The 14626-nt window shown below is 47.1% G+C and overlaps 1 protein-coding gene across 1 annotated transcript in view; it reads right to left on the reverse strand.

Moving 5' to 3' along the window:
* Positions 1 to 14626, reverse strand: part of LOC122923114 (fibronectin type 3 and ankyrin repeat domains protein 1-like) — a gene marked incomplete at its 5' end in the record, with an annotated part of 77418 nt that overhangs the window by 55051 nt on the left and 7741 nt on the right. Inside the window, one exon of the mRNA XM_044273840.1 lies at positions 12970 to 13225. Within this exon, the coding sequence (XP_044129775.1) occupies positions 12970 to 13225 (256 nt within the window). The remainder of the gene's footprint in view (positions 1 to 12969; positions 13226 to 14626) is intronic.

Genomic DNA, 14626 nt, shown 5'->3' on the forward strand with positions numbered 1-14626 from the left:
TTTTTTTATTTATGCAAGTTTTACACAATAAGGCCTCTTTCACACTACCGTATGGCTATTTCAGTGTTTTGTGGTCCGTTTTTCACGGATCCGTTGTTTTGTTTCCGTTGTGTTTCCGTTTCGTTTTTCCGTATGACATATACAGTGTACAGTAATTACATAGAAAAAATTGGGCTGGGCATAACATTTTCAATAGATGGTTCCGCAAAAATGGAACGGATACGGAAGACATACGGATCCATTTCCGTATGTGTTCCTTTTTTTTTTGCGGACCCATTGACTTGAATGGAGCCACGGAACGTGATTTGCGGGCAATAATAGGACATGTTCTATCTTTCAACAGAACGGAAAAATGAAAATACGGAAACGGAATGCATACGGAGTACATTCCATTTTTTTTGCGGAACCATTGAAATGAATGGTTCCGTATACGTACCGTATACAGAACACAAAAAACGGCCCGCGAAACGAAAAAAAAAGGTAGCGTGAAAGAGGCCTAACAGCTTTTTTAAAACAAAAAAAAATTATGTTTTAGTGTCTCCATATTCTGAGCCATAGTTTTTTTATTTTTTGGGCGATTGTCTCAGCTAGGGGCTCATTTTTTGCGGGATGAGGTGATGAATAGATTGGCACTATTTTGGTGGGCAAACGCCTTTTTGATCGCTTGCTGTTGTACTTTTTGTGATGCAAGGTGAAAAAAAATGGTTTATTTAGCACAGTTTTTATTTTTTATTTTTTACGGTGTTCATCTGAGGGGTTATGTCATCTGATATGTTTATATAGCCGGTTGATACGGACGCGGCGATACCTAATATGTATAATTTTTTTCTTTCCCCTATTTTTTTTTTTACTTTATTTGGGGGAAATTACGTTTTTGTTTATTTTTACTTCAAACTTTTAATTTTTTGGAGGGAAAACTTTATTTTTTAAACTTTTTTTTCACTTTATTTTTTTGTCCCACTTTGGGACTTGAATTTTTGGGGGTCTGATCCTTTACAATGCATTCCAAAACTTCTGTGTTGGAATGCATTGGCTGTAGGAGTACATTGGCTGTTACTCATACAGCTTCCGGCCTGTGAGATCCAGGGGGCTGGATATCACAAGCTCGTCACCGGAAGGCAGCGCGATGCCTTCCTTAGACATCGCGCTGCCTTCCATGCCATCGGGTCCCCCCTACAGCCGCATGGGGACCCGATGGCACCGCCGCAACCGCAGGTAAAAGCCGCAAACCGCAGGTCTGAATTAACCTGCGGTTTGCGGCGATCGCCGATACGGGGGGGGGGGTCACATGACACCCCCCCGGCGTTGTGACAGGATGCCCGCTGAATGATTTCAGCGGGCATCCTGTTCCTATTAACCCCCGCCACGCCGCAATGTACTTTTAAAGTTAGGACGTACCGGTACGTCCTGAGTCCTTAAGGACTCGGCAAACATGGCGTACAGGTACATCCTACGTCCTTAAGGGGTGAAGGGGGTTGTCTCTCACTTCAGCAAATGGCATTTATCATGTAGAGGAAAAATAATAATACAAGCCACTTACTAATATATTGTTATTATCCATATCACCTCCTTTGCTGGCTGGATTCATTTTTCCATCACAGAAATGAAGAGACTACGGCGCTCCGGTGAGCAGTTGTCACGAAGGGGAGTGGGGGAAACTCCCCACCGTACGATATTAGATATGCGGGGAAGCAGCTAGGCCAGGATGCCGAGATCAGGGAGCAGGTCACCTCCTAAAGCATCCCTAATCGTCACCCTAACTCCTCACTGTATGAGCGGACCTGGATGGTAGGACGGCTCATACCCAGGATACTGAGGACCCTGAGTCGCCCTGATAATCCCTCACATAGGAGCAGGGGAGAGATGACCTGTTCTTCCAAGACACGGAAGAGCAGGAGTTTCTGCAGGCCAAACAGCTAGGAGTGGAAGCCAAGTGGAATGGCAGGTAAGTATCCAGTGGCAGGGATAACCACTGAACCAAGAACCCAGTAAGGCAGGGTAACTTACCTGCCGCAGCTGCTGGACAGCACAACAGAAGACCACACCAAGGTAAACTTGAACCCATACAAACGTACTGGAATCCAAACACCAAACGGATGCAGTACGTACTGACACACAGGAACCAGCACTCCAGCAACAGCTCACAGACTTGACTTTTGGTTCACCCCTCCGGGAAACCATGGAGCCCCCTTCCGGAGGCACAACAAACAGGGTACGACTTGCATACATTTTGGACATAAAACACCAACTGACCAGACATGAAACAACAAGAAGATGAGACACCACACCCTGAACATAAACCCACACAGGTAAGGAAGGAGAACTTGGAGGATAGAATGGGAAGACAATTTATGCCCAACAAGGTGGCCCTCAAGGACTGGGCAGGTTCACCCAGGAAAGGAGCAGAGTTCCATCACCAAACAAGGCTGGAGTACAACTGACTCCAGCCTGGAAGCCACAGGTAAAATAAACCTCGTGGCCACAGCCAGGACACACTTAAATCCCCACCAGCTAGATAAGTAACCGCTCCGACACCAGACAGGAAAGGCCCAAGGAGAAAGGAGGAGGCACCTACATGCTGTAACCACAACAGGTTACCGCCGGCAACCGTGTCACGGTGCACACCAAAGGCCGTGACAGCGGTCTTCCTACATCAGCGATGTGACATTCATCAGTCGAGTGGCCTAGGTGCAGCTCAGTCCCATTCAAGTGAGCCGCAATACTACGCACTATCCAATGGACGATGCAATGCTGTGCCCGTTAAGCTGCGAGGAGGCAGCGGCGCTCACAGGAACGCAGTGGCCTCTTCAAACAGCTGATCAGCAGAGTTCCAGGAGTTAGACCACCACCAATCAGATATGAAACACTCGGAAAACCCCTTTAATGTAGGCTGAACCGACAATAGGACCAACCTACTCCATGAGTGTGGGCCCTCCCATCTCGGGCAGTTGGAATTTATCCCTCCCGAATTTTTGTTTTTGAGGGAAGTAAGCTGCAGACAGAGATGTCCAAGTCCCGTCTCCTCATTCAGAACACAGTTAAGGCTTGTTCGCACGACCGTGCAGTGTTTTGCGGTCCGCAAATTGCAGATCTGCAAAACACGGATGCCGTCCGTATGCCTTCTGCAATTTGTGGAACGGAATGGACGGCCCTCTATAGAAATGCCTATTCTTGACTTATAATTTTTGCGGGGCCACAGAACGGAGCAACGGATGCGGACAGCACACGGAGTGCTGTCCGCATCTTTTGCGGCCCAATTGAAGTGAAAAACTACGGCTCGGATGCGGAACTGAACCACGGCCGTGTGAACGAGCCCTTATTGTGACCTTGTGGCCAGAAAAATAAACCTCATGGAATTGTTTTAGGTAACTACTCCATCACAAAGAAGTGAGGTGCAATGACGTAAATCAAGGAGGGCAAAAGGAATGCACGAGAGTAGCAAAAAATCTAGATTTTTTATTTTTGAAGATCACGTGGAAATTTAGAAGAGACCAGAATCAGAACTTTCTCTATGTCCAAGCTTCAATACCTGATGTGTGAATGAAGCAGCGAGAAGCACATGGAGTAGAAATACGTGGTGCATTAAAATACAGTAATGCTGGCAATTTCCTGCTGGTCTGCAAATCTGTCCTCTGGTCAGCTAAACTGTAATCTACAAATCCTGACCGCAAAATGGATAAGGCTAGTTAGCCAGGAACTATTCCAACAAACAATCATTGAAAACATTTTTAATTGGATTTAATTAAAAAAATAAAAAAATAACACAATTGAATACTATGGCCAAGTAGTCCACAAATGCAGAGCTCAGGGAAAGTCACAAACAGAGAGCAACTAATAACAGGGCCGTTTGGGAAAGGCCTCATGCCGCAGTACAGTTGTGTGCACGAGGCCTTATGTTATCAGTTTCATGAGTGGGAGAGAAACAGAGGTTCACAGATGAAAGTGGTTACCGCACGGCATGCATATAACTGCCATATGTGTAACCGCTCATCTATAAATCCACGTTTTCTCTCCCACTGAGGAAACTGGTACAAGTACAGTGGTACAGCAGAAAAGGGAATATTGATTGGGTACTTTTTATGTTCCTCAGGGCACCTAAGAGTACGGTCAGGATCTAAAAGTAAGTTCAGGATCTGGGTAAGAATCTACGCGTACGGTCAGGATCTGGGTCAGGATCTAAGGGTACAGTCAGGATCTGGGTCAGGATCTAAGGGTACGGTCAGGATCTGGGTCAGGATCTTAGGGTACAGTCAGGATCTGGGTCAGGATCTAAGGGTACAGTCAGGATCTGGGTCAGGATCTAAGGGTACAGTCAGGATCTGGGTCAGGATCTAAGGGTACAGTCAGGATCTGGGTCAGGATCTAAGGGTACAGTCAGGATCTGGGTCAGGATCTAGGAGTACAGTCAGGATCTGGTTCAGGATCTAGGAGTACAGTCAGGATCTGGTTCAGGATCTAGGAGTACAGTCAGGATCTGGTTCAGGATCTAGGAGTACAGTCAGGATCTGGTTCAGGATCTAAGAGTACAGTCAGGATCTGGTTCAGGATCTAGGAGTACAGTCAGGATCTGGTTCAGGATCTAGGAGTACAGTCAGGATCTGGTTCAGGATCTAGGAGTACAGTCAGGATCTGGTTCAGGATCTAGGAGTGCAGTCAGGATCTGGTTCAGGATCTAGGAGTACAGTCAGGATCTGGTTCAGGATCTAGGAGTACAGTCAGGATCTGGTTCAGGATCTAGGAGTACAGTCAGGATCTGGTTCAGGATCTAGGAGTACGGTCAGGATCTAAGAGTACGGTCAGGATCTGGGTCAGAATCTAAGTTTATAGTCAGGAGTGGGGTCCAAATCCCTATTTCGCTATCCTGATGAAGTATGGCTTGAACTGCAGGACCTTTACTTTGACACAGGATCCAGGATAGATGCTAAGAAATGAGGACCAAGCCTAAGGAACTAACCACGTCTTAGTAGTGGTCAGTCCATAAGCATTTAAAAGGGGTTTTCCGAGATTTTTTTATACTGATGACCTATCCTCAGGACAGGTCATCAATATCAGCTGTTCGAAAAGGCAAGGGGGCTCTCTGCATTTTCACATGGCCTAGGAGCAGCTTACCCCTGTAGAAGTGAATGGGGAGGAGCGCGATACCAAGCACAACCACTATACAATGTATGGCGCTGCGCTTGATGAGCTTGAGAAGGCAGCGGCGCTCACAGGAGAGCTGATGCCTTCTCATCGGCGGGGGTCCCGGGTGTCGGACCCCTACCGATCAGATACTGATGACCTATCCAGTGGATAGGTCATCAGTATTAAAATGTCAGAAAACCCTTTCAATCTTGATGTACTGTTGGATTAGTAGCTTTCTATTAATGACTTTGCCTGACCACTGCATCTCTTGACTACTAGGTCATTGTATTTTATACTGTGCTTTTTATTGAAGATTATAAAAAATCAAGGGGGTTGGCTACTATCTAAAAAAAAAAAAGATCTTAACACTCCAACCTTATTATCCCCGCCACCCATGGATCTGGCCTGTAAACAGTGGATGAATGCAGCTGCTGCATCCATGGCAATCAAGATGGCGGAGGTCACATGATTTACTCATAAGACCGCTGCAGTGAAGAATCGCCTTCTGCACTTGCGCATAATGCATGCACAGATAGAGCAGAACCCGCCACATCTATCTGCACATGCACTGAATGCTTTCAGCACAAGCGCAGAAGAGGGCAGGGGTCACAATGGTAAACCATGTGACTGCCACCATCTTGATGGCCATAGACACAGACGTGATCCGTGGGCATCGGGAAGACACTGAACCGGGTGCTCAGGTAAGACATGAGAGGGCATCCTAGGCTAGTGCCCACAAGGTTAAGAGGGTTGTCTCACTTCAGCAATTAGCATTCATCATGTAGAGGAAGTTAATACAAGGCACTTACTAATGTATTATGATTCTTCATATTGCTTCCTTTGCTGGCTGGATTTATTTTTCCATCACATTATACCCTGCTCTTTTCCATATGACCACCCGGCAGTCCATCAGCAGTGGTCATGCTTGCACATTAGGCTAGGTCTACACGACGACATTTGTTGCGCGACAAAAAGTTGCGCGACAGATAGGGCACGACATTTGTCGCGCGACATTTTGTTGCACTAATGTCGCGCGACAATTGTTATAATGGCAGTCTATGGTGTCGCACTGCAACATGCGACATGTTGCGACTGCGACGCGACAGTCGCAGAAAAATCCATCTCAAATGGATTTTCTGCGACTGTCGCGTCGCAGTCGCAGCATGTCGCATGTTGCAGTGCGACACCATAGACTGCCATTATAAAAATTGTCGCGCGACATTAGTGCAACAAAATGTCGCGCGACAAATGTCGTCGTGTAGACCTAGCCTTATAGGGGAAAGCTCCGGCCTCTCTGGTGGCCGGGACGGCGGGAGTGCACATTGTCTAGCAATTTTTTCTATATAGTGTGCAAGCACGGCTACCGCTACTGGCATACAAGGTGGTCGTGACCATGGAAACGAGCAGTGTATAAAGTAATGAATCTACCCAGCAAAGGAGGCAATATGGACAATCACAATATATTAGTAAGTGCTTTCTCTACATGATAAATGCCATTTGCAGAAGTGACACAACCCCTTTAAGGAATTCATTTTATTAGAAAATGGCCGACTCCATAAAGTTTTATTGATCTGGCCTAAGTAGATGGTCCAGAGCTTAGTGCCTCTCAAGCCATAATACGTGTGCACCAGAGCTGGGAATCAGTGCAACCTACTGACAGTCAGACATTTCTCCTGCAGTATAGTACATTTCTGAGGCATTAAACATGTTTTCATACACAGACACGCGTGTGCTCACCTGTTCTACATTGGCTTCTAGCGATCACGGCGAGGGAGGTCCCCAAAGCACGAATGATATTGTTCTCAAGTTTTGTATGATATCATTTTTAATGCATTGCGGGAGTCGGATATTATATGTGCTATTTTTCGTGTTACATTCTTGTATGATGTTCTTATTGCATCAATGTGTATGATCTATATGATAATATTCTTATTACAGTGGTGCGTATAATTGTGAACGTGTGTGATATTACATGTGATATTGTTCTCATTACATTGGACTGCGTGATAGAGTTGATATTGTTATAATATGGGGGGGGGGGGATTGTTGTTATTATATTTTGTTGGGTGTGTGATATTATTATGGTAGACTATAGTAACACAACCAATTACAGTAGGTCAGACTACAGTTCCTGTTAGTGGGCTAAACCCTTTAAATCCAATATAAATTCTGATGGGTAGCTTATTAAAACTTAACATTTATTAATGTCCATGAATAAAATAATAGGCCCTTCTATAATAAACACTCAAGGAATGTAACCACCGGCTACACTAATCTCCTGCGAGAACAATGTCTACTAGGAGATGGGAGAGGACCCAGACAGGGATAGCAAAATATGACACAGATAGGATGAGAGGTACCAAGGCAGAAAGACACAATGCTGGGTCGTTACCCTAGGTGTCCCTATCTCTACCTCTCCTCCCCCCTATCTAGTGTGATGACCCTGTCGTCACCCTCCCTAAACGTGGACTGCCCAGCTTTGCCCGACAGACAGAATATGGTCCTCAAGATCACATAAACATCCACCGGTTGTAAGGAGAGCACTTGAACTGGCAAGAAATGGTATGTTTGATTAAAGTGTGTCGCAATGTAGCTGTGGATAGCCTGCGGCACCTAGTCCAATCAACACACATACTTGGATATTAACTTTCATAAATATCAGATAAACACTGTGTCCCGACGCGTTTCTTCAATGGTTTCTGATTCCTCGGGGGACAAAATCATATCTAAGAGACCCCTTGATGTAAGGTCACTTACTAGCTCAAGTGGGGAATCCACAGAGAACCTACTATTCACCATCCCGGATTGTACACCGTAGTCCGTCCTATTTGCAGGTGGCTACACAGTGATCCTCAGATCGCAGGTAGGTCTCTATGTGGGCTTCAATCATATATATGTTCAATTGCAGAGATATACGGCCAAGTTTCCCCCTCGTTCAAGTGACCCGAAAGTTCCCTGGTCATCAATCAAAACTCACATATGAATTTAATGCGAGTGTTGTCCAGGTACAGACACCGCAACCCGGATAAATGGCCAAACAAACTTTTAGGCCACCAGTCACAACTGATCTATAGATTTACCTGTCAGTGTGACTGCTGTCCAGGTATAGCTACTGCCACATGCAGGACGCCGAGGAGCAGCATCCACCTCTCTTTATCTGGGGACAGTTAACATCTAGAACTGGACAGATAAGTTATATATGTTTGCAGGCTTGCACATCATAACTGTTTAGCACTGTTGAATATATGGCATTGAATAGTCTTTGAACACGTACCGGTGATATCAATACCAGGAGGACTGTTACAATGTGTGTCAAGTAAACATTTCAATGAATGATATTTTTTGTAATCAGATCCGGGTTGCGTCCACTATACCTGGACAGCAGTCACACTGACAGGTAAATCTATAGATCAGTTGTGACTGGTGGCCTAAAAGTTTGTTTGGCCATTTATCCGGGTTGCGGTAACTGTACCTGGACAATAGGGCTGCACGATATGGGAATTTTGTGCGATTGCGATTAGGGCCCTAAAAATTGCGATAACGATATGCGATGCAATATTTTAAAGGAATTGTGCTAGAGGTCGATTTGCTTGGATTTTCCCATATGAGCCGCTGAGGCGGCTGGGTATGACATAGTTGTGGGGGATCTGTGGATGACGCTGAGTTGTGGGGGATCTGTGGATGACGCTGTTATATGGGGGATCTGTGGAGGACGCTGTTATAGGGGGGGATCTGTGGAGGACGCTGTTATAGGGGGGGATCTGTGGAGGACGCTGTTATAGGGGGGGATCTGTGGAGGACGCTGTTATAGGGGGGGATCTGTGGAGGACGCTGTTATAGGGGGGGATCTGTGGAGGACGCTGTTATAGGGGGGGATCTGTGGAGGACGCTGTTATAGGGGGGGATCTGTGGAGGACGCTGTTATAGGGGGGGATCTGTGGAGGACGCTGTTATAGGGGGAGATCTGTGGAGGACGCTGTTATAGGGGGGGGGATCTGTGGAGGACGCTGTTATAGGGGGGGATCTGTGGAGGACGCTGTTATAGGGGGGGATCTGTGGAGGACGCTGTTATAGGGGGGGATCTGTGGAGGACGCTGTTATAGGGGGGGATCTGTGGAGGACGCTGTTATGTGGGGGATCTGTGGAGGACGCTGTTATGTGGGGGATCTGTGGAGGACGCTGTTATGTGGGGGATCTGTGGAGGACGCTGTTATGTGGGGGATCTGTGGAGGACGCTGTTATGTGGGGGATCTGTGGAGGACGCTGTTATGTGGGGGATCTGTGGAGGACGCTGTTATGTGGGGGATCTGTGGAGGACGCTGTTATGTGGGGGATCTGTGGAGGACGCTGTTATGTGGGGGACCTGTAGAGGACGCTGTTATGTGGGGGATCTGTGGAGGACGCTGTTATGTGGGGGATCTGTGGAGGACGCTGTTATGTGGGGGATCTGTGGAGGACGCTGTTATGTGGGGGATCTGTGGAGGACGCTGTTATGTGGGGGATCTGTGGAGGACGCTGTTATGTGGGGGATCTGTGGAGGACGCTGTTATGTGGGGGACCTGTAGAGGACGCTGTTATGTGGGGGACCTGTGGAGGGCGCTGTTATGTGGGGGATCTGTGGAGGACGCTGTTATATGGGGGATCTGTGGAGGACGCTGTTATATGGGGGATCTGTGGAGGGTGCTCTTATATGGGGGATCTGTGGAGGGTGCTCTTATATGGGGGATCTGTGGAGGGCGCTGTTATGGGGGATCTGTGGAGGGCGCTGTTATGGGGGATCTGTGGAGGGCGCTGTTATGGGGGATCTGTGGAGGGCGCTGTTATGGGGGATCTGTGGAGGGCGCTGTTATGGGGGATCTGTGGAGGGCGCTGTTATATGGGGGATCTGTGGAGGGCGCTGTTATATGGGGGATCTGTGGAGGGCGCTGTTATATGGGGGATCTGTGGAGGGCGCTGTTATATGGGGGATCTGTGGAGGGCGCTGTTATATGGGGGATCTGTGGAGGGCGCTGTTATATGGGGGATCTGTGGAGGGCGCTGTTATATGGGGGATCTGTGGAGGGCGCTGTTATATGGGGGATCTGTGGAGGGCGCTGTTATTTTTTTGTTTATGTAGTGTTTGCTTGAGGGAGTGGCACCTTCAAGTGTGAATGCGCACCTAGTATCTTGGGAGTAGCATTCCTCTGCACTTTTGCCCCGCTCCCCTATCCAATGAGCGCCTTAATTAGGTGGTACATATGGCTGTGCTTGCTCCTCCTCCCATTGGTTGCTTGATGCACATGGAGGTTACTAGGAGCAGCACACCATATGTGCGGCGTTTGCGCTCCTGAACATAGAAGCCCAACGGCTTAGGTAGGTTTAGCGTAGGACCGCCTGACCTGAGACCACCTTGGCGTTCGGTAGGCGGCTTAGATGTGTTTTGATCAAAATATATTGACTAAGTGTCTCAGACATTATCATATCAGAGTGAGGACTTAGTCCATATATAGTGCTTGCATCTGCTTTAATAAGTGCATTATTATCTTATTTCTGTGGTTTTCTTCGCTGTTATGGGGGACCTGTGGAGGGCGCTGTTATGGGGGACCTGTGGAGGGCGCTGTTATGGGGGACCTGTGGAGGGCGCTGTTATGGGGGACCTGTGGAGGACGCTGTTATGGGGGACCTGTGGAGGGCGCTGTTATGGGGGATCTGTGGAGGGCGCTGTTATGGGGGATCTGTGGAGGGCGCTGTTATGGGGGATCTGTGGAGGGCGCTGTTATGGGGGATCTGTGGAGGGTGCTGTTATGGGGGATCTGTGGAGGACACTTATGGGGGACCTGTGGAGGACACTTATGGGGGACCTGTGGAGGACACTTATGGGGGACCTGTGGAGGACACTTATGGGGGACCTGTGGATGGCACTGTTATAGGGGATGTGTGGAGGACACATAGGGCCATGAGGGGGGCCAGCTTAAGACATATAGCATCTTATGCTGGTCCCCCTCATGTGTCCTAAACTGGGCACATAACTGCCTTTTGCGTGTAAAGTGTTTTACTAGTGTGTGCGTGGGTGAAACAATCTCTCTCCTAACAGGTCCGGCCTCTGTACTCACTATGAATGCAATGCTCTGCAGCGAGCGGCAGCGAGGTGGCCGGCCGGCGTGTGACTGACGTCACTTAGTAACGCTCCTCCCACTTCAGGAAGCAGGAGCGTTACTAAGTGACGTCAGTCACGCGCCGGCCGTCCACCTCGCTGCCGCTCGCTGCAGAGCATTGCATTCATAGTGAGTACAGAGGCCGGACCTGTTAGGAGAGAGATTGTTTCACCCACACACACACACACACTAGTAAAACACTTTACACGCAAAAGGCAGTTATGTGCCCAGGGCCCCTTTATATATAATCGCGGCATTTTCCGCTCGTCCAAATCGCCATATCGCATTTGCCGATTATCGCGATTCGATTATTTTTTTGATTTATCGTGCAGCCCTACTGGACAACACTCACATTAAATCCATATGTGAGTTTTGATTGATGACCAGGGAACTTTCGGGTCACTTGAACGAGGGGGAAACTTGGCCGTATATCTCTGCAATTGAACATATATATGATTGAAGCCCACATAGAGACCTACCTGGGATCTGAGGATCACTGTGTAGCCACCTGCAAAAAGGACGGACTACGGTGTACAATCCGGGATGGTGAATAGTAGGTTCTCTGTGGATTCCCCACTTTAGCTAGTAAGTGACCTTACATCAAGGGGTCTCTTAGATATGATTTTGTCCCCTGAGGAATCAGAAACCATTGAAGAAACGCGTCTGGACACTGTGTTTATCTGATATTATTATGGCATTAATATGTGTTATACTATTTGTATTCCTTTTGCATGTGAAATTGTTCTTATTGCATTCCCTTGGGGGTGTAATATTACGGTATTTTTATTAAAAATAATATAACAGACACACATTATTGTATTACTTTTGGGTGTTTAGGCTATTATATGGGATATTGCTCCTATTACACTTTGGTGGAAGTGTGATATCATTCTTATTACACATGCATCATATTTTTTTATTACTTTTCGGTGTTTGGGCTATTATATGTGACATTGTTCTTCTTACACTGTGATGTTCTTATTACATAGGGGTGGTTATGTAATATTGTTTTGATACATTTGGGTGTGTTCCAATATTATATGTCAAGGGGGAACTAACTCTCCTTAGGGAGAGAGCACCTCACTCAGTGTGAGGAGACTTATAGGCCATACATGCTCCTCTGGAATTCTGGGAGGGAAGGGATGCAAATGAGCTCTTAAACTTTGCCACCAGATGTAAGGCAGCTATCCTATAAGTCAATGTTCAGCTCTTAAAATAAGCCTTAAGACATGACTTGGATATTAAATAAGCCAGCATCTCATCTGTAGACAGCTGTTTCGGGGTGATTTCCCCTCATCAGTACAGAGCAGAGAGTACTAGCTTAACTGGGTGAGAGGCCTGTGTCCAGGTCAGGGGGAGATCAGCTGTCAACAGGGCAATCACCCTGAAACAGCTGTCTGCAGATGAGATGCTGGCTTATTTAATATCCAAGTCATGTCTCAAGGCTTATTTTAAGAGCTGAACATTGACTTATAGGATAGCTGCCTTACATCTGGTGGCATTAGAGGCAGTGCTTGTTAAGAGCTCATTTGCATCCCTTCCCTCCCAATATTCTATGCGATACCATTCTTACTTCACTTGGGGGGGGGGGGGGGGAGGGATGTGGATAGGGCAGGAACTAACGTTATGTATTCTTTTAGGAACCACTACATGACCTGTGACAAGGGTAATAAATACAACTTGCCGAACACTGATCTTCACAATAGACACTTACCAGTAAATGGTGCCGTACATATGGGTTTTAACGTCTTCTTCTTCAATGGAAAACCTGCACCGTGTGTTAGGAGGCCCGATGTGCTGGTAGACGTGACTGATGTCCCAGTACAGCTCAATGCTGTGGTGATTCACCTTTCCCACCACGGGCGGATCAGGACGCTGGATGAAAACTTCCCCTGGAAAGAGACATTTATATTCTCCTAAGTTGCACAGAATGAAATCGGAGTAAGAGAAAGTCCATGGAATTGTCAGATCTAGACAAGAGGAATGGGAATTGTTAATGTTCGGTAATTAGTTTGGATATCCTTACACAATGCCGAGGCTTGCATTTGTCTGAAATAATTAAAAAGTATATATTGATTTATATATTTATATAGGTTTAGCTCTGGAGCATAAATTAGCATTCATAAGACTCTGACAGCTAATTACATTAGAGATCATGAAGTTGTAGCGGGAGCAGTGAATCAACCCAACGGCATAAGAGGAATACCAAGTGCGAGGATCTCCATACAGCGGCCACATAACGAGAAGAAGTCCGTCCATACTGACCCACACCCCAGTCAAAGACATTCTACTAATCAAGAGCTAGGACTAGGAGGGTGAAGTGTCTATCCCTCTATCTCATATCCATCTATCACCAATCACATATACCACGGCTAGTTAAAGCTCTGCATTGTACGTTAACCACTTCAGTACTGTTTCTTTCCCCGCTCAGGGCCAGCCTTAGGGAGGCGTCTTCGGAGGGGATGCCACTGGTCCTGAGGGTCTGGTTACCTGGAATTTGCACCTTTTAACCCTGCGTTTGGTGCTTGAACTCAATTCCCCATCAGCATCAACCTCTGCAAAGCGTCGCAGGGTCACAGAAAATCTAATAAATTCAAAGCTGGTACAAGAACGTCAGGTGCCAATATCTGCAAACACTGGAGGCTATGGCGTGAATAATAAAAAATGCTTATGAGCTCAGCGATGGCCGAAGCGACAATCAATATTTATTTATGGTGTAAATGTTACTAAGTTATTAAGAAATATTGAGAAACAAAAAAAAAAAAAAAAATGGGAGCAAAATCTGCATTACATTGGATATGACGGTATGACTAATAATATGTACTGTGCGCAGCACTTACTCTACAACCGACATTAAAGACTATACTGATGACCAGTTCGCATTGTTCACCCGCGAACACATACGGGCTGCCATCTTTTTTTCACAAGTCCGGCGAGGCACAGGTAAGCCCTTACCTATGCCTGTGCCGCGAGCCGGTCTGAAACAAATGCGGTCACCGGGAGCAGGCAGTTCCGAGAACAGCCCGATGAAGGCCCCCGGTGGCTGTTCTCAGAACTGCCTGCTCCTGCTGACCGCACTTGTTTTCAGACCGGCTCGCACACAGGCACAGGTAAGGGCTTAGCTGTGCCTCGCCAGACTTGTGAAAAAAGATGGCAGCCCGCATATGTTCGTGGGCGAACAATGCGAACTGGCCATCACTGCTGATAACCCACCCTCAGGATAGGTCATCAATATCTGTGATGTCATGTGGCCGAAGCAAAGCTGTGAGAAGGCCGCCCCAAAGGGCTTGTTTACTCCTTCTGCACTTTTATTCATACACCGCTGATTCCCACCGCTGGGTTCCAGCTCCATCGCTCCACCCGGGCACAGC

The sequence above is a fragment of the Bufo gargarizans genome, unplaced genomic scaffold, assembly GCF_014858855.1.
Source record: "Bufo gargarizans isolate SCDJY-AF-19 unplaced genomic scaffold, ASM1485885v1 original_scaffold_1209_pilon, whole genome shotgun sequence".
Taxonomy (NCBI): domain Eukaryota; kingdom Metazoa; phylum Chordata; class Amphibia; order Anura; family Bufonidae; genus Bufo; species Bufo gargarizans.